Here is a 20307-nt window from a genome sequence, read left to right as displayed (position 1 = left end):
TATTACGGACGGACTAGCAAGCTGAAATGGTTACGGTAATGGGAACTGGTACTTGGGGTCTCCAAGATACCCACCCAGAGATAAGATTTGTACATGTTCATACAAGGATGAGTTAAGTCTCATGAAGCAACATGGACAAAGTTAATGAAGCAATATTAATAAAGCAATATTGATAAGGTCATTATAGTGATTACTGCTACAGCTGAAACTGTAGAAATATGTGCATTTTGGACAAAGATGATGGAGCTAGATTTGGGTTGCTGATACCCCTAGTTCCCACACACTTCAATAAAGCACCTGCATATAATCAGTCTGTGATTATGTGTGTTCCTGAACTCTAACAAAGACAGATCAAAAACTTCCAAAACACCAAAAATCTGATATCACCTCAAAATAGAAAGATCCAGCCCCCACAAAAAAACAAAACACCAACATTTAGCCCAATAAAGCTCAGAAACACCAAGATTCAGCCCCGTGAAAATCGTGGATCTCCCTGCCCGGGCACTCGCTGCATGGGGGGGTGAGGGGGGCAATGAGGCCGGGCCGGAGCAGGGGGTGCCTGAGAGAGGCCCCGAGCCCGGGGGAAGCCCCTGCAGAGCCATGGAAGTGGCTCCTGGCCGGACTCGGGGATCCCCCTGGCGATCCCCGCTGGAGCAGCCTGGTCCTGAGGGACTCTGGCCCCTGGCAGGGACCCCAGGCTGCAGCAGGACAAGGATTCCTGTCCCTCAGGGGGAGGCACTGACATGACCTGACTGTGACCCCCATCCCTGTGCCTCTGGGCGGGGAGGGGGACGGAGAGGGGCACAAAGTTAAGCCCGGGAAGGAGGAACAGCTGGGGGGAAGATGGATTCCCGTAGGAATTACTTCTCGTTTTCTTGTTCTGACATGTTGGATAATAAATTCAATTAATTTCCCCAAGTCAGGTGTGCTGTGCCCGTGACCAAGGATTGAACTGTCCCCACCCTCATCCAGACCCCCGAGCCTTTCCTTGTGTGTTCTACTCCCCGCCCGGGCCAGGAAGCAGAGTCACAGAGTTTTGGCCTCGCTCCGGCATAACCGTGCTCTATCCCAGACTCACCCCCAGCTCGCAGCGCCCTCAGCTCCCGGGCACCCCGAGCTCCCGGCGCTTCAGCGCAGCGGCGCTTCCTTGGCCTCCTGCCCGGGCCGGGCCCAGCGCCGGGGCCGCTCCTCAGCCCAGGCTAACGAGAAATGGCGGAGCTCAGCCCAAGGCAGGCGAGTCCGTGCCATGTGCAGAGCCCGCCGCTGGCTGCCATTGGCTGCTTCTGCCGTCACTCTTGGTTCTGGCGCGCGCTGATTGGGCAGAGCGGGGACAAGCCCGGCCCCGCTGGCGCCCCCAGGGCGGCCGTGGGGCAGGAGAGCCGCCATTGCCGGAGCGTCTGTGCGGGCCCGGCAGCGGCGGCAGCAGCGGCCGGAGCCCGGTGAGGCGGCGGCGGAGCTCGGAGGCGGCCCCGGCCATCGCAGGTGGGAGCCGCGCTCGGTTCTGCGGGGGCTCGGGGCTCGCTGCGGGCCCGGGAGGGGGCGGCAGGGGGCTGTGGCGGGTGGCTTGTGCCGTGGCCGGCCCGTGTTGGCCCTGGGCTGAGGGCGCTGCGGGAGCGGCTGCCCGCGGTCTCCTTGCCGCTGGGGCCTCGGCAGGAGGCGGTGGCGGAGCAGCGCTGGCTCGTCCCGCTTCGTGTCGGGAGGCCGGAGGTGGCTGCGCTGTGCCCGGGGCTGGGCGGGAAAATTCCCGGCGCCAGAGGTTTGTGTGGCCCAAGGAGCCAGAGGAGTGGTGTGCGAGTGACTTTATTGCTGCCCAGAGGGAGAGGCCATGGGCCATTTGCCGTGCGCTCTCTCCAGTTGTTGGAGGACGCGGCCTCGTTTTTGTCCTGATTTTCCCGGCCGCATGTCCCTGTCCCTTTGCCCAACACTGGCGGAGGTGCTTGGAAGGTTCAGCCTTCCCGATCCGCCTGCTGCATGTCCTTTTTGTATAACATCCGATATTCCTGGCTCTGTGAAGTGTTTGTTCTTCTGGAAGTTCAGGAATGTGTTGGGACTTGGTCTGAGCAGCAGTCCTTGTCAATTAGTAACATTTTCTGAAACTGGTGGTTTCTCCCAGTGTTCCTTATGTACAAGTCCCTGTCCCTATCTCTTCACTCATTGCTTCTGTTTTTTCTTCCTGGGTGTTCTTTGTTTTTGGGATTGCTCTCAGTGCCCTCATTCTCTGTCCTTTTGTAGCCGTTTGTGGCTCAGGAGGCCTGGCTGCCACCTGCATCCCCTTGCTCAGCTGCTGAATGAGCTGCACTCAGCAAGGTGTGGTGCATGGTAAAAAGATGAGAGTTGCTGTAGCACATGAGAGGAGAAACAGCATTTGTTTAACCCATGGTCTGTCAGGGAAGCAGGGAAACTGTGTCCAATTCCCATCCTTTCCACGTCTGAAAAAGTGCATGAGCTGCTTTGCTATTTCCTTTTTTATCTCTTTCTGCACCTTTTCCTTGCTCATCTGTTTGCCATCAGCAGTTTGAAGCATTTAACTTTCCCCAAACCTCTCCTTTTTCTGCTAAAAGATAATCTGATCCCATCCCATGGTGAAATGTTGTGTTCCTCATCTGAGTGGATTGGTTGGGAGGAAGGTCAGGGGCTGGAGCTGTGTGGTTGGTTATTATTTTAATGACATCCTGGAATCTAATTATCGCATTAAAATGACAAATGGTTTCTCTGGTACCTGATATGAATTCATCAGGGTTCCCAGGGTCTGGTCCATGGTGTTGCAGGATTTGTTCTGGTGATCGTTCATCTTTTCCCCATTTTTGGGTGCTCCCTCCTGATATGTGAAATAAAAAGAGCTCTATAACTCGCAGAGTAGTTATAAGAGTAGGTATGAATTTATTCAGCGCTGAGGTGCATGCGGGATATCTCCTCCAAAAAGCATGGACACCTTTTTGATTCTGTTTTCTCTTTTTATCTTTTTCAGACTAGGTTTACAAGAGACACCTAAAACGTATTCTTTTTGTAATTCTGCTTGTCCTCACTTCATATTACAATTAACTCCATGCCCCTTTCAGTCCTTTGGCCACCTTTTGGAACTTTAAATCTGTTCTTTCCGCTTAGGGTCTGAAGAATCTCCTTTATCTTGTGGTGCCTTTGTCTTTGCATCTTGTTTGTGTATTCTGGCTCCTTATCTTATCTTGCAGTCTGACTCTTTTCTTGTTCTTGTGGATCAGACTGTCAGGGTATGGTTTTTGTCAAACCCCCCTTTTAGTCAAGCATATCTTTATGTTTATTTCCTAATTTTTAATTTCTGTTTCACTCCAGCCAGGGCTGCATCAATTGTCAGCTTTTCTCTCATTAAATCATCACATTCTTGGAATTCCCAACTGATTTCTCTGAACTTGTGGTGGCAAATAAACCCCAGTGGTCTGATACACCCTATATAACATAGACAGAGACAGCACATGTTGGAGTGGGGACAGGGATGATTCCCCCCACTTGTTTTAGTGAAGTTTTCACAACATCCTTCATTTTCTGTTTTCCTTTGCAGCTTAACCAATTTCTGCTGCAGAGTCAGATATCCTCACAATGGGCTCTGCCTTTAGCTGTGCAAATTCCATCTGTGCAAGCAGGCAGAGCTTGGGCTGAGGGGCAGAGGGAATTATTCCAATTCCTCCTGCAGGCAGGAAGCCCCTGGTCCATTGTGCAGGCTTTGGGGCATCAGTGTTAATTTGCATTTCTAAAGCTCCTCTCCTGGCTGCCTGGAACAAAGCTTCTCTTCCAGGGCAGACATCCAGTGACTCACACGTGGCCCCCACAGAATCTGCTTTTGTTTTTTTTTTTTAAACAATATTTTATTAACTGTTTATGTGTTAAAGCGCCAACTTTAAAGCTCTTCCAGTTTTCCAAGTGCAGCTTAAAGGTGAACATTGAAAAACTCATACCATCATTTTGTCATGAGTAAGAGTCACGTAGAAATATAAAACAAAAATGAGAAAGCAATCAACTGTTTTCTTTTTATTCTCCTAGGACTAAAAACTGATTCTCACACCACTGGCCCAAACAGAAGCGACAATATAGAAGTAAAATTACTATGGAAATTTATTCTAACAGTGTAATCCTTTCACTGAAACTATGAAAAGTAAAAACTCTCCACAATGTCTTTAGAGAAATAAGGTGTTACTTGATTCTGACCAGAATGTGCAACAGGAATAATTTCATGCACACTTAGGCTGGGTGTGCAGAGAAAATCATTCCATGACACATGAGTTTGACTAGATTTTTCCTAAATTTATACAGTCTGACCCCATAGAAATCCATTGGTTTAATGTTCATTGGTTTGAAGGTGTGGAGTTGTTAGGATTTGGTTTCCTGTTGCAGCCGGATTTCTGTGCCTGTGATGTGAATTAGGTGGGCACTCCTGGATTTCCTGCTCAGCCTTTTCCAGAGCAGGTGTCTCCAGCTGTGCCTGGGGCAGTGTCTGGGGTGGATGTTGGTTGATGTTTGCTGCTGGGTGTTGATGTTTTGTTGATGGTCATTATCTTGGTTGGAATCTTTTGGGCTGTTCCCAGTCTGTTGAGGTGTTGATTTCATCTCTGCTGAGTGGTGGAACACCCCTTAAAAACAACCCTTAAAATTTCTTTCTCCAAGTCAAATGCAAACCATGTCCATTTAGAGAAATAAGATTTGAAGCCATTTTAAAGTTGGTCTATTTTGCCAGCAGCTAATCCCAGGTAGAGCAGAGTGTGAGTGGAATTGAGAGGCAGAGTGGAATTGTCCCGGTGCCTTCCCCAGCAGCTGTGGCGAGGGCAGGCACAGAAAGGGCTGAAGCTGCAAGAGTGAGAGCAAGGATTGTCCCGCAGTGGCTGGAGATGGCAAAGGAGGGTGGCCAGGCCGAGGATTTGAGCAGAGGATCTGTGGGCAGGCCCAGGGGCTTCCCCCGCTGGGGAGCCCTGGCTGCTGCTGCATTGCCTTCAGTGCAGGCTCAGGGGTGGCCTGTTTAATATTCCCTTCCAATTCAGATTTCTGAGTCTAAAGGAGCCATGGCTGGGGCATCAATCATTTTATTTTTTTCATTTAGTTAAGTTTTGTTCTCTTTTTTATGTCCCCTGTCTAACACTGACGCTATCTGTGGCTAAAGAAGCACACAATGTTCTGGCTAGAAGAGAGAATCCTCAATCTGGCTCCTGCATTTCCCTGTTAATTGTAGGAATTGTCCCTTTTTAATCCTGGGAAATGTTATTTCTGAGATTCCATGAACCCTCTCAGGGTCAATAAAACACAAAGCTTCATTCAAAATAGGTCTCAAATATTTAACCATTTTCTCCACGATTTGCACTTTTTTTTCAGATACTCAAAGCTGCTTTTTTGCCTGAAAATGAAGCCATTTCATAGAGGCTTCCTCTACCTCTTCTTGTCCTCCTGACTGGATCAAGTCATCCACATCCTGCATTAAGCCAGTCCCTGGGGGTGAGGTCAATTCCTTTGATATTTCCTGCAGGGCTTGCCCCAATCAGGCCGGTGCTTCCGTGCATCCCTGCAGAAGGACCGTCCATGTCTTGAGCATTTTCCCTTCTACCTCTTGTTGCCAGCCCAAGGCAGAATTGTGTTTGCATCCTGTGGAAGTGGGCAGATCCCCAGAAAGCATCTTTTGCATCAAGTTGTGAATGGCAGCAGTGTGAGGAGGGCCCCTGGTTGAGGATGGTGTAAGGATCTGAGAGTGTGGGGTGCCTCGGTTTCATCATCTCATTTCTTCTTCTTGGGTCCTGCAGCATTCTGTGGATTCCATTGGATTTCTTGTTTGGCAGGATAGGAGCATTCTAGGGAGCCATCCCTGGCTCCCCAAGCCGTGCCTTGAGCAGGACTCACAGACAGGCTGTGAGCCCTTCCTTCCCTCCCTTGGAACAGGGGATTGCTTTTCGACACCTCTTGTCCTGGTTGCTTGAGGGAAATTTGGAGAGGCTCCATATCTAATTTTGCCAATTTCCCTGGTGCTGCCCACACTTCTGGGTTCACTTCAGCCTAGGCTCTGCCAGACATTTGACACAGAGGTACAGCAGAAGCAGCCTCTGTATCATTAATTTGCATTCCAAATTTAGCCATCAAATCCCTTCCCAGTATATTACAATCACAATTGTGAGCAAATAAAAATTCCTTCATTTCAATCCCATCCACCACATCTACTGATCGTGGCCGAATAGAGCACACCCACTCATCTTTCCCACTTAATGCCTTAATAAGTAAAATATTCCCTAACAACTTTAGGTGTAACGTTCCGAGTGGATGGAGAGGCCCCTGTGTCCATCAGGAAAGGTCTCCTCTGGATCCAGAGCCACCCTGGATGTTCCCAAGGGCTGCAGTGTGGTGGGTCCCTGGTGGAATGGGAGCTGTGAGACCGCTAAGAATCCGTGTCCATCAGGGGCTGGACTTGCTGGTGCTGAGGGTGCTCCTGTCTGTGCTTGCAGTGTCCTTGTGCCCTGCAGCTGGAAGGCTGATTCCTTGCCAGGGGCTGTTTGGGTGGGCTGTCCCCTGGCCAGGAGGGCAATGCCTGTGCCAGGTGCTTGTGGCCGAGGGTGTCCCCTGGGTGCTGGGGCCCCCTTGGGCCCTGGGCTTGATCCCTCAGGGGCTGTAGGAACTGTGCCATGGCCTTTGCCTTCAGCTTGGCCTTTTGCTCATCCCTTGCTGCATTCAGCTGCTGAGCCTTTGGGAGCAAGTGCTGCAGGGGCTTCTTGTGGCCCTGCTGCAGCCCCCCTCAGTGCCTGTGGGTGCTCATCGTGTGGCAGCTGCTGAGCTTTCTGCAAAATCCTTCCTTTCTGCAGGGACCCAGCACAAAATGCTTAAAAGATCATCTGGATCCTTGCAGGTGTAATCCCCATTTCTGAGCTGTTCCTTCCTGGTGCTGGCTGTGCTGAGGCTCCCCTCCCCAGCCCGTATCCCAGAGCCGGTCCCTGTCCTGCTGCAGTGTCCAAAGGCGGCCCCCCCGGCGGGCAGGGCCGGCAGCTCCACGGGTCCGGGCAGCGGCCGGGGCGTCCCGCAGCCTCCTGGGGGCCGGGGGCCACTGCCGGCCCTGCCCGGGGGGTGCTGGGGTCAGGCAGCGCCCGGCGCTGAGCCCCGGCTGCCCCACAGCCCCGGCCCGGCCCCACAGCTCCCCACAGGCCCCCAGCCCGTGCTCCCGGTGCCGCAGCTCTGCGCCCGCTCCTGCCGCTCCCAGCTCAGAGAAACCCCCTGAAATCCTCACCTCCTTCTTTTCCTGTCCTGGAAAACTGGGATACAAAGCATCTGAGTCAGCTGGCAAATTCTGAGGATAAGACCCTTCAGAGAATCATCCCAATCCTCAGTATTTTTTTCTCTTCCTCCTCTTTTCCATCATCCTTTTTCTTACCCCATAGATTCCTCCTGCTGCTTCTTGCCTTAAGCACATTCCTGCACACTCCCCTTCAGCCAATCCCTTCCCAGCTCACCAACCCCATCCATCCCCTGTTGTCTAAATCCCTTCTGGACTTCCCTTCTTGCCCCCCTGGGTGTCCATGTCCTTAATTCCCTCTGGGAGAATGTGCAAACGACCTCCACATGCTCCCAAGGGACCCTTGAGAGATATTTTGAGGTCATCATCCCTTTGTCCAGGATGCCCTTCTAACATTCCATTTTGTCCCCTCAGTGGTCCTACCTGGATCCCACCTGTGCCCCCCGGGCCTTGGCGCCCCCCTTGAGGGGAATTTGGGGAGGTGGGAGGGGGGAGCGCCAAGGCCGGGCCCCCCCGCGCTGTGGTGGCGGGAGCGGCTGCAGTGGGGAGCGAGTGCGGGCGGAAGCGGCCGAGAGCCCAGCGCTGCCCCAGGCCGAGCTGGCCCAGCTCCATCCGTGCCCCTGCGGTGGGATGCTGTGGGACTGGGGGGGAAGAGGGAGGCGGCAGTGGGTGCTGGGCCTGGGGGCTGGAGGAGAAGGGAAGGAGAAGCAGGGCTGAGGAACAAAATGTTCAAAGGATGCATGTGGAAGGAGAAGGTGGGATTGTGCAGGAGGAGAAAGAGTAGGAGGAAGAGAAGTGTGAGGAAAAGTATGGCCACAGGAGGAGGAGGAGCAGGAAGAGGGAGCAGCACAAGGTTCCACCCTGTCTGTGTGTGCAGTCCCAGGAGTGTTTCCCTGCCCACAGTCAGCAGGTGACTGGAGAGGGGGATCCACAATTTTTACTGGGCTGAATCTTGGTGTTTCTGAGTTTTATTGGGCTAAATGTTGGTGGTTTGTTTTTTTGCAGGGCCTGAATGTTTTTATTCTGGAGGAGGTTTGCCTGAATTTGGTGTTTGGGTAGTTTTTGATCACTGTTTTTATGTTTGGAGGATGTTTGGGCTGAATCTTGGTGTGTAGTAGGCTCTTACAGACACAAGATGCCAAATGACTTCCTCAGATGAACTTGGGCAAGGAGGAATCCCCACCCCAAAGCGCTGTCCTCTTGTTTTTTTCCCCAAACCAGGATTTTACATTCCCGCACCATGGCCAGATGGAAGAGGAGGAGGAAAAGCCCCAGAGATCCCACATGAGGAGGGGCTGCAAACCCAGTCCAGGGAGCTGTGAGGAGGAAAGATCCCCCCTGTGCCAGGAACACGGCCAGAGATCCAGCCAGAGCTCAGAGCTGGGGGAGAAGCCCCACAAGTGCTTGGAATGTGGGAAGGGCTTCAGAAAGAGCTCCCACCTGATCCAGCACCAGAGGATCCACACTGGGGAAAAGCCCTACGAGTGTGGGGAATGTGGGAAGAGCTTCAGCCGGAGCTCCAGCCTGAGGAATCACCAGAGGATCCACACTGGGGAACGACCCTATGAGTGTGGGAAATGTGGAAAGAGCTTCGGAAGTATCTCTAACCTGATGAGACACCAGGTGATCCACACAGGGGAATGGCCCTACACCTGCTTGGAATGTGGGAAGAGCTTTGGGTGGAGCTCCAATCTGAGAGCACACCAGCTCATCCACACTGGGGAGAGGCCCTACGAGTGTCCCGAGTGTGGGAAGAGGTTTCAGCGCAGCTCCCATGTCCTCAAACATGAGCGGATTCACACAGAGGAGAGGCCCTTCCGCTGCCCCGACTGCGGGAAGGGCTTCAACCGCAACTCCACCCTCACTGTACACCGGCGCATCCACAGTGGGGAGAGGCCCTACGAGTGTCCCCAGTGTGGGAAGAGCTTCTCCAGGAGCTCAACCTTGACCAAACACCAACGGAGGCACCAGTAAGGGAAACCCTGTGAGTGCCCCGAGTGCGGGAAGAGCTTCGTGCGCTGCTCCAGCTCCATCCCCCATGGGAGGATCGGCGTTGGATGATCCCCAGTGACCCCCGTTGGGCAGAGCCCTGGTGATCCGTGGTCCTGGTGATGCGTGTTGGGAAGACACCTGGCTGGGAGGCTCCACATCTTCCTGGCTCCCTGTGGGCACCTGGATGAAATCAGGGGAATGAAAGTCCATCAGGACACAGACCAACAATGGGAATTCCTTGTGGGGAGTAGATTTGTTGACTTTCAATCCCAGAAAATCTTTTAAATTCAATCCTATCTTCTGGTGGCATCAAGGAATACTGTATGGTCTTGGAGGTCTTTTCTAACATCAGTGATTCCACAAGTTTAATTTCCTTCTGCCCAAGGGTGTCTTTCTCAGCAAAATGTTGATGGTTTTGGGCAAAGATCAGTATTTTGGAGACAGTGGGGTGGAAATCCCCCGAAAAAGTTCTTTCCTCCCACCCAGCTACGTGGATCATCAGCTGGCATGGACACAGAAATCTTTTACTTTGGGCCTTCTTTGGCTTTTCCTTTCTCTTCATCCTTTGAAAATGCCTGAAATTGGGGGAAAATAAAGACATTGAACTAAGACATGTGTAGGGAGCTTGAGGGACATGGACATGGTAAGACATGGACATGGAGAGTGACATGGGAACACATGGACATGGACAGGGATGTAGCCATTCATGGGGACATGGGGAGACACTGGCACAGATGGAGACGTGGGGGACATTGCCAGGGATGGAAACATGGTGGGGACACAGCCATGGGTGAGGACATGGGGGGACATGGCCAGTGACATGTGGGGCCATGGCTGTGGCCGCTGTCATGGGGGGAACTTGCAGGGGCTGTGGGGGATGCTGGGTTTGAGGGAGTTGAGGGTTCCTGGCAGGGACTTGGGACTTGCTGAGGGCTTTGGGGAGCCCAGGCCGAGCGGCTGCGGCTGCGCTGGGAGCCCCTGGCAGAGGTTCTGGGGCAGCTGCTCAAGGACCCCCTGGCCTGGAGCCCCAGCTGGGCATTGGGCTCCTGGAAGGGAATGAACGTCCTTGTGCCCAGGAGGGAAATCCCAGCACCCCCAGGGTGTGGGGGGCAGCTGAGAGGCTACAGCAGGGAGGGGAAAGCCAGACAGAGCTGTCCCCCTCCAGAACTGCACCCCAAAAATCCCCAAACTCAGGAATTGCTCCCAGGAAAAAGCTGCCAGCATCTGCTTGAATTGAGTGAAAGGGGGGATAAGAGAGGTGGGGTGGTGGATTGGTTGGCAGTGGGGCAGGGGTGGAGGAGCAGGGGAAAAGAGGGGCATGGGAGCCCCATATTGGGTTTGGATGAGTCTCGCTCCTCCTTCATCCTGCCTCCTTCTCCTCTCTGGCCCTTTTTCTCTTCCTCCATCTCTTCTGTTCACCCCCGGCCCAGTGCCCACCCTTGGACCCCCTTTTTTCCAATTCCTTCACGCCCCACGGGAGGAGCCAGGATAGAGCCGGGGCAGGTTGGGCTGTGGCAGCGCTGGGCTCTTGGCATGGTCCAGGTACCACCCATTCACCCCCTCCCCAAATTTCCCTGGTGGCTTCAGGGGTCCCAGTGCTTTTTAGGGTTTGCTGGGTGCCATGCTGGAGTTTGGTGTCTCCCAAGGAGTCCCCAGAACAGGGTGACACATGGGGGGGACACACGGGGGTCCTGATCCATCACTGCACAGGGTCTGTCCCTGCCAGGGTCCCCCCACGGGGTCTCCCCATGTCCCTCCCCACTGCCCCACATAAACGGGACAGGTGTGAACTTGGAAGCTTTACTGGGAACACTGGGAACAGCCAGGCGAGGGCAGAGTGGCAGCAGAGCTGGGGGGACACACGACCCCTCCAAAATCAGGGTGGGGATGGAGCGGGGGGTCCCAGCCAGGCCTGAGGCCACGTGGAGGGGCTGCGACCGCCAGCGGCTCAGGAGCTCTGTGGGAAGAGAAAAGGGAGTGACACTGGGCTGGGGGTCATGGGGAAGCACACACGCTCCAGGGGAGGGGAGACATGACCTCCGGGACACCCCCTTACCTTCTTGTACAGGTAGAAGCCAATTTCCAGCACCAGGAAGACAAAGCCCAACAAGGAGTCCCCGATCCCTGTCAGCATCTTGCTGCGGGTAGAGTCTGGCGGCATCTCTGGGGGGTCTGCAGAGGTCAGGATCTCCCCCAAAAACTGTCTCAGACACCCCAAGCCCTTCCAAGCACCCTTCCACTCTCGTCCACCCCACCCAGGACCTCTGAAACCTCCTCCCAGTCCCTTCCCAGCCTCCCCAGGACCACGAAAGAACCTTCTGTCCCTATCAGGATCCCACAGCCCCCTCCCAGTTGCCCCCCACTGCCCCAGGACCCCCAAACCCTCTCCCAGTCCTTTCCCAGCCCCACCCAGACTCTCAGTCTCTTCCCAGCACAATGAACCTCATCCCAACCCCTGCTTTCCAATGCCCAGTCTCCTTCCAGCCTTTCCAGGCTCACTCAAATCCCTCCCAGTGACACCCAGCACCCCTAAACTCCCTCCCAGTTTCCACCAGGACCCCCAGAACCCCATCCCACCCTCCCCAACATCCTTTAATCCCCTTCTCAGCCATTCTTGACCCTCAAACCCCTTTCCCAGTTTAAACCAGTCTATCTCAAACTCCCTCCCAGTTCCTCCCAGCACACCCCAGTCCCCCTCTGGGCCCCCCCAGTGCCTCCCCCGCTGCCCCCTGCGCTGTGGGGGCCGGGCCGTGCCCCAGTGCCGGCTCAGGGGGTGCTCCAGGCTGACCTGCTCCACCTGGCAGCTGGAGCTGAGCCCGCATTGCCGGGGGCGGTTTCCAGCAGCACCAGGAGCAAAAAACACAGAATACAAGCGTACAGCAATTTACATATGGGGAGGGTCCAGGGGTGGATACAAAACTTCAACCAGTGAGGGATATCCTGGGGAGGGGAATAGGACACATGGACCAATGGGGTGCTGTGGATTAGGGGATTTCTAAAGGGGACGTCCAAGCAGGGGGTTGGCATAAGGCAGGATTGACAGGGAACATTCGGGAACAAGGGGCAGGGTGGACAAGATTGATAGGGAAGGTGCTGGAAAAAGGGGTTGGGATACAATGATGGGCAGGGCAGGGGAGGAGATAACTTTGGGTTAAACCAACAAAGCAGGGGGGTAACAGAACAAACCACTTATACAAACAGCTTCAAACTTTAAATGAAACAAAACCACACCACAACATCTCCCCTTTTCTGTTTAAAAGGCAGAGCTGTGGTTTTGGGGGATCCATTCTCATTTTGGATACACGTCTCCCCAGCAGGGCTGGTCACTTGGCACTTCTCCCTGATTGACCTCTGCAGTGGGAGAGCCCTGGGAGGGCTCGCTGAGCCTTGTCCAGCGGGGCCTGCGGGGCCAGGCCGGTCCCTGGCTGGGCTGCAGGGGGGTCCCAGGGTGTGAGGATGGAGGGTTTGGGAGGGTTCCAGTCCTGGATACAGGGGTGCACGGGGGTCCTGCTGCAGCGGAATGGGAGTTCAGGGGGGTCCCTTCCTCTGTTCTGGGGTTCAAGGGGTCCTGGTGCCTGAAAATGGAGGTTCAGGGGGGTCCCGGTGCCCAGAAATGGGGGTTCTGGGAGGTTTCCATTCCCGAGAATGGGGGTTCAGGGGATTCCAGGTTCCAGATAAGGGGGTGCAAGGGTTTTGGGGCTGGGTAAGGGGGTACCAGGGGGTCCCGGTGCCCCGAAATGAACATGCAAGGGGGTCTCTGTGCCCAGGAAGGGGGGTTTACCTGGAAATGGAAGCACAGAGGTTCCCCATTCCCAGTGTAATAAATGGAATTGGTTTGTGCTAACTAAATTGCAGCTGTTACTAAAGTTGTTATTAGAAGCTATCAAGAATCAGTGTTACAAAGCAGATGTACCCCTTTGCAGATGTTGCATGTCAAAATTAAGGTACAGGATGTAGTTTAGAAGATAAATGGTGTCTCAAGACCAAAATGGCCTTGAGATGGACAAAATTAGGATGAATCGAGGCATTGGGCCTAAAGATTAGAAAATATAAGAGTAATTAGTAGACCAACATAACACAACGCTTAGTACACACATGCAAACCTGTAAGGTTATCCAAAGGACAATGAGGAAGAGGAGAAGCCTTCGCCAAAAGACACCCAAAAGAAGACTGAAGACCCCCTAACAACAAGTGAAGCATGTGCTGTGAAGAAAGGTGACGTAAAGTCAGCAAAATCAGAAATAGGAGGAAACTTATGGGAAACATGAATGAATATTTATAAGCATACAGTATATAAGTTTAGCTTGAAGTGCTTTATTTTGTACGTGAGGTGAGGTGAGAAGCACCCCCTGTACCCCCATCGGTTTTGCTTATGCCTTAACCATCTGTAACCACTGCCCAATTGTATGCACATTGTAAGAGACAGGTTCGGGAATCAAGAGACGACCCAGTGTGAGTTAGTTGCTTGTTCCAAATTTATTACAATCTTAGCTACATTTTTATAGTATTTTGAAAAGCTAACATGCCATCTGTATTCTACTATGATTGAATAATTGCTATTTTTCACGCATTAATTTCTACATTTCTATTGGACCAGCTCATAACACCCAAGCTCTATAAGATACTTTTTAGTAAAACTTATTAAGATACATTTAGCAGATTTCTCATCCTAAATTCTTATTCTTCATTGTCTTATTACCACTTAGTCTTCTTCATTTCTTTGATACAATATTTTGCCAAGGATTTATGCTAGCTCAAAGTCAGGGTTGTGCAGGCCTTCCAAGGAGCTATGGCCTCGAGAAGCGAGCCATTCTTCAACAATTCCCCCGTTTTCCGTCTGCACAACCATGACTTTGGTTACCTTAACAAACAAACGCTTGATTTTGTTGGATATTGCAAAGGATATTGCAATATCCAACAAAATTGCAAAGGATATTGCACAACTAACACATAACAATCCAATGATCATAACACAGATAATTAATAATCCTGTTTTACATAAACTCTTAACCCATCCTGTCAGTCCAAGCCAATCAGCCAGTTCATCAATCCCAAAGAATCCCACATCTTCTTTGATCTTCTGTGTATGTTGCATGAGTTCTTGAATTTCCTTGTGGATGGATTCTGAATGATCTTGTAAGTCCATACAACACATACCATCAAAGTCTTCATATCCATGACCATGTGCTAACAACAAAAAATCAGTGCCTGCTCGATTTTGCAGTACTGCATGCTGAACTTGTGACATATCAATTGCTAATTCAGAAAGTACTCTGCTAGTACCGTTTGCTTGTTTTACAACCCAACAACTAAGTTTCTTTAAATTGCGATGAGCTCTAGCAGCAGCAGCAGCACCTGGCAAAAAAGTAGAAGGTAGAAGCAAAAACCACTTGTCATCTGTTCCATAAATCCAAATTATCATCACAGTCAGAACTCAAAATTTGACAAGGATCTCTTTTCCATCTGACACGATGTGTGCTATTAGGATGATGGTGTGGAAGCGCCACGCTGAGTTGTCCAATTGTGCAAAGACCTCCAACAGGTTGTGATGGGATACCTGCCCATGCTCTGTTACCACAAATTAGAAAATAACCTGTTGGTAGTCTACAAGGGGATTGAGTCCCAAATACAGGGTTTGATGCATTCCTCACCATTTTAGCACACCACTGCAAAAAATTGCCAGTTGGACTTGTCAATGTGATGATATTGGATTGTTCACATCTTTGATCAGTACCTTTTGCACACAATTTGTTGCTAGCATTTAGATAAATACAATAAGCAGCATCTAATGAATCTGCTAGATCAATTTCTTGTGGCTCAGGGCCTTCTGGAAGATGATCATTCCAAACATCATAATTCTCCATACATTGTGAAAAATTCTTATATCCATTCCCTAGACACCTTGTCTTAAAAATGTCCTGAGTCTCTTTCATTGCCTTGTCTAACAAAGTCCACCTCGATTCATTGACTGGAACACCAATCAGACAAATAATGAAAGGAGACTGAGGTGTCGACAGACTAGCACAGAAGGTCGTAGTATTTAAACTATGAGCAAGTGAAACCCATACATTTTCCCATGGATCTATGGTCTCTCTAGTTAACATGCCTGTTATTAAAGGTAAAATTACGAGAATGAAAATGCCAGTTGCCATTTTGAACTCTTTCTCACTGTCTACGTGAAATAGTCCATTTTTTGCACTGTGCTGCAATTATATTTGTTTTCTGAGCAAGTTTTGTAAAAGTTGCTATTTTCTGAATTCTAAATATTAGATTGGCTCTTTCTAATGCACCCACATTTTCCCATAATGATACGGCTTCTGCCTGTGTTAAAGAACAATGTAAGTATTTTGTCAATGCAGCAAGCGGAGTTAAATGGTGAATTTCTCTATAACACCTAAGACAGCCTCTGTGAGGTTCTGATCTCTGATATCCCCACAAATCTCTTTTACAACCTTCACACACAATTCTTATCCACAATTTTTCTGTGGTTTTACAATACCAACACCTTATACCTTCTAATTTTTCTTTAACCCATTGTAGATAAACAGAAAAATAAACTCTTTCTATATAGGGAGTTCTATAATCAACTTGTACACCTAATAGATAATTGACTTCTCTCACTAATGGCTCAAGGGCAAGTTGCCACTGTTTACTTTCTCGCCACCATCTACTTCCTTGCAGTCTGGCTGTGATATCCCACTGTTGATGTGGTTGATTGTGGCTCGTGTCCATTTACTCGGCACCCATAACAGTCCTGTAGGGGTATCAACACACACGTAGCCTCGGCCATTAAATAGGACTTTAGCTGGTCCTATCCAATGTCCTGTTTTAGGCTCTCTGTAAGGAACAAATACTTCATTAGTTACAACACTTGATTTTACACATTCATTGTGTATGACAGCTGGAGGGTCTTGACAATCTGCAAAAACACACAAATGGTTAATTACAAAAAGAACTTCATCTAATTTTTCTTTTGGGTCAGAGATATCTTTGAATTTGTTAAGATATTTCTTTAAGGTTCTGTTAGTTCGTTCCACTATTGCTTGTCCTGTAGGAGAGTTTGGAATCCCTTCAATATGCTCAACTCCCCATTGCTGCATGAATTTTCTAATATTGTCACTGGCATATGCAGGGCCATTATCAGTCTTAATTCACTCTGGGACCCCCATAATAGCAAAACATTGGGTTAAATGTTTCTTTACATGCAAACTCTTTTCTCCTGTCTGGGCTGTAGCCCATACAAATTTTGAATAGGTATCTACAGTAACATGTACATCTTTTAATCTGCCAAATTCAGAAACATGGGTAACATCCATCTGCCATATCTCTAGGGCTTTTAACCCTCTAGGGTTGACTCCTATCCCTAACCCAGGACCGTGATGACTACATTGTGGACATGCTTGTACAATTCCTTGTGCTTCTGAAATTGATAATGAGAACTGTCTTTGTAGGCCCTTTGCATTTTGATGAAACTTCATGAGCCATATGAGCAAACTCAAGCTGATTGAGAGGAACTCTCCTCTGCTCCCAACTAACTAATTGATCTGCAATATGATTGCCAAGACCAAGGCCTTCTTGAAATTTATGACTTCTAATATGTATTAGACAATATGGTGCTGATCTTAATCATGTAGCTTGTTGTATTTGTTGAAACAACTGCATTAACTGTTTATTTTGAGTTTCCTTAATGAAAGCATCCTCAATCCTTTTCAAAATACCTGCAACATAGAATGAATCTGTAACCACATGAAGGGGACATTTTATCCACCGACACATAGCCCAACAAACTGCTGCTAGTTCAAGCATCTGTAATGAGTCTCCCTGCTCAGTGTGCAAAATATGGTAAGTCCAAGATCCCTGTTGCTGCCAGACAATTGCTGCTCGTCTGGTTGTTTTACCAGCATCTGTAAAAACTGTATGTCCCTCTTTTAAATTAATTAATGAATGTTTAGGCAATTGAATCCAATTATGATCTTTCAATATTTGAATAACTTTACTTTTTGGAATTTCATTAGTTACTTGCCCATTGTATGCCAATAATGCAAGCTGAAGAGGATAAGAGTGACGCATTGTCCGTTCAAGATCAGCAGCAGTCATTGGGATATGAATACTCACTGGTCCATTTCCTGAAAAAGCAATTGTATGATCACAACCTTTTTTAATTGTCTCTCCCACTTGTTCCATCCGGGTCTGTAAGCTACGCTTAGGTTGCATTGATACAAAGACCCACTCAATTATGTAGACCAGATACTCTCCCCTGTTTTTCTTTTGCCATTGAGCAATGATGGCACACACTGAAGAAGGCTGTGAAATAACAAGCAAACGAAGAGGTAAATTTATTACACGCTGTGATGGCCATCTGGTAACAAGTAAAGAAGCAAGATATTAAATACATTGTTGCTGTGTTTCTGTGAGAACAATTGGAGCAGCAGGGTTAGTTCCTTTTAATAAAGGTCACAAGGGGGCAAGATCTTCATTAGTAATTCCAACAACAGTGTGGACCCATTGTAAATCACCCATTAAAGTTTGTACATCTGTAAGATTTTGTATTTTGTAATTCAGTGTTGCTTTCAGTAGATGTATTATGCTGTCACTAATTTGCCAGCCTAAGTATTTCCATGGGGCAGTTTTTTAGGTTTTCTCAGGAACAATTTGTAATCCAGCATTAGACAATACTTGTGTGAGCACCTTTAATTGTTCATCTGTAAAAGGGTGTTCCTGTGCAATGAGAATATCATCCATATAATGATAGATGATAGCTTGTGGCCATTGTTCATGTATTGGCTGCAAAGCTGTGGACACAAACAGCTGACACATGGTGGGACTATTGCGCATTCCTTGAGGCAGTACAATCCATTCATATCTCTCACTAGGTTTCTCTTTATTAATTGCAGGTAATGTGAATGCAAACCGTTTTGTATCATCTGGATGTAGTGGAATAGTGAAAAAACAGTCTTTTAAACCAACAATTAACAGTGGCCACTTTTGTGGTAACATTGCAGGTGAAGGTAATCCTGGTTGTAAAGCTCCCATGGGCTGAATTTGTTCATTAACTTTTCGTAAATCATGCAAAAGTCTCCATTTTCCTGATTTCTTGGGTATAACAAAAATAGGTGTACTCCATGGACTTACTGATGGTTTAATATGTTTTGCATTAACCAATTCATGTGCTTTTTGCAGCCGTTCCTCACTTAGCGGCCACTGCTCCACCCACACAGGATCATTACTTTTCCAGGTCAGTTGTCATGGGGCTGGCTGCACTGCAGGGACCGCGGTGAGAAAACCGAATCTGGGGTAGTTAGTACCACTCCCCATTGAGTTAAACATTCTCGACCAATGAGGGCAAATGTTCCTTCTGGCAAAGGTATTACTGTTGCAACTGCACAGGCCTTTCTTCAAGCACAAATGTTAGAGGATTAGGTGTGACTGAAGCAGCTGCAGACACTCCTCCAACTCCATCCACAGCAGTTGTGCTTGTTTGCAATGGCCAACAGGGTGGCCAAATTTTACTAGAAATGATGGTAATATCTGCACCTATATCTAACAGTGCTTGTATATTTATCTGTTCTTTTCCATTTATGATGGTTGTTTTTTGAACAGGACGATCATGCATTCGTAGTGTTAGGTATGTAACTGGTCCTGTTGAACCAAAGCAAGCATCTCCTCTCATGGGTCACATAGGTTTGGATCCTTTCATCATTGCAGATACAAGATTTTGAAAGGGAATTAATTGTGCAATTTTACTGCCTTGAGGTATAAACAAAGGCGGATGCAGTGTATATGCAACAATTTGAATAACTCCCGTGTAATCTGCATCAATGAGTCCTGGTATCACCAAGATACCTTTTAAGCCTGCCGATGAACGTTCTAGCAATAATGCTCCTACATGGTGTTTAGAGGAATGAATTGGACCTTTGAAAGTTGTAGGTATCTTTTGCGGCTGATTGTCTATAAGGGTAACTCCTACTGCTGTTTCCAAGTCGATTCCCAGGCTTCCTGTGGTTGCAGGGCATAACTCTGGGTCTCGGGGGCAGTTGCTGTTATCCGCACGCGACTGCCTTTCGCAGTCATGGTAGGCATCAATCTAATACTCATGGTAGCATGAGTATTAGATTGGCAATTATTACACCTTACATTGCCTACACATTGCTTTTGTAAATGCCCAGTTTTTCCACACCGAAAGCAAACATTTGTCAGTCAGGAGCGTCCTCCTTTTACAAGAGGTTTTAAAGCCGCAGCAAAAGCTTGGTTTTGGGTGATTATTACATTTAACATTGTTTCATTTTGTTTTTTCACAGCACTAGCTACAGCCTCTGACATAAAAGCAGCTTGCTGTTGATACACTGCATTGGCCATACATTCTAACATTGTTCCCAAGTCAGCTGTGCCTGGGAGAGTAGCTAGTATCATTTTAGCTTTTGGATTTGCATTCTCAAATGCAAAAGTCCTTGTTAATTGTTCTCGTACTTCAGGAGTTAGGTCTGTTGCCTGATCGAGTGAGATGACAAGTCTGTTAATAAAAGAGTCAAAAGACTCATTCATTCCCTGTTTGATAGTGGTGTAGCTTGGTGCTCTTTTATCAGCTGGAATCCTCCACAGGGCTTGCTTTGCTTCCTCAGCAGATGCATTATGCAAATCTGCTGGAAATTGTAATTGCTGTGCCGCTGATGCATAGATACCTTTGCCCATTAACATATCGATAGTGGCACCATGAAGAGGATCAATTGGCTGTTGTGGTGAATTTATAATTCTCTTACAGCCAGATTCCCATTCTCGCTCCCACAATACATACTGTGAGGGAGTGAGTAATAGTTTTGCTATGGCCATACAATCGTCAGGTGACAAAACATTAGATGCAAAAATATAATTAATCATTTGCTTAGAGGGCTCTGAATGTAGTCCATATTGAGTAACTGTATTTCGTAATTGCTGCATTAATTTCCATTCAAAAGGTGTATATTGTGCTCCAGGCTGGCCATTAGCAAGAGTTCCTTGCTGTACTGGATAGGCATGTGGAGAACAGGCAGCTGCAGCTTCGCATTGTCCTTCTAAAATAGCATCCCTGATTACTCCAGACCAGCGACTGT

The 20307-nt window shown here is 48.9% G+C and overlaps 1 protein-coding gene and 1 pseudogene across 1 annotated transcript; one reads left to right on the top strand and one right to left on the bottom strand.

The window, feature by feature from the left end:
- The window catches only part of LOC131588452 (zinc finger protein 208-like), a 443404-nt pseudogene extending 440646 nt beyond the window's left edge, over window positions 1-2758 (bottom strand).
- Window positions 2759-7138: 4380 nt separating this feature from the next.
- On the top strand, window positions 7139-9792 carry LOC131588583 (zinc finger protein 239-like). The gene has a single exon (XM_058857535.1). The coding sequence runs from the start codon at window positions 8384-8386 to the stop codon at window positions 9200-9202; it is 819 nt and encodes a 272-aa protein (XP_058713518.1). The 5' UTR covers window positions 7139-8383; the 3' UTR covers window positions 9203-9792.
- The last annotated feature ends 10515 nt before the right edge of the window (window positions 9793-20307 follow it).

Source organism: Poecile atricapillus, chromosome 26 (genome assembly GCF_030490865.1).
Source record: "Poecile atricapillus isolate bPoeAtr1 chromosome 26, bPoeAtr1.hap1, whole genome shotgun sequence".
In the NCBI taxonomy this organism is placed as follows: domain Eukaryota; kingdom Metazoa; phylum Chordata; class Aves; order Passeriformes; family Paridae; genus Poecile; species Poecile atricapillus.
Note: the sequence above shows the minus strand (reverse complement) of the source record. Positions and strands in the feature narration are given on the sequence as shown.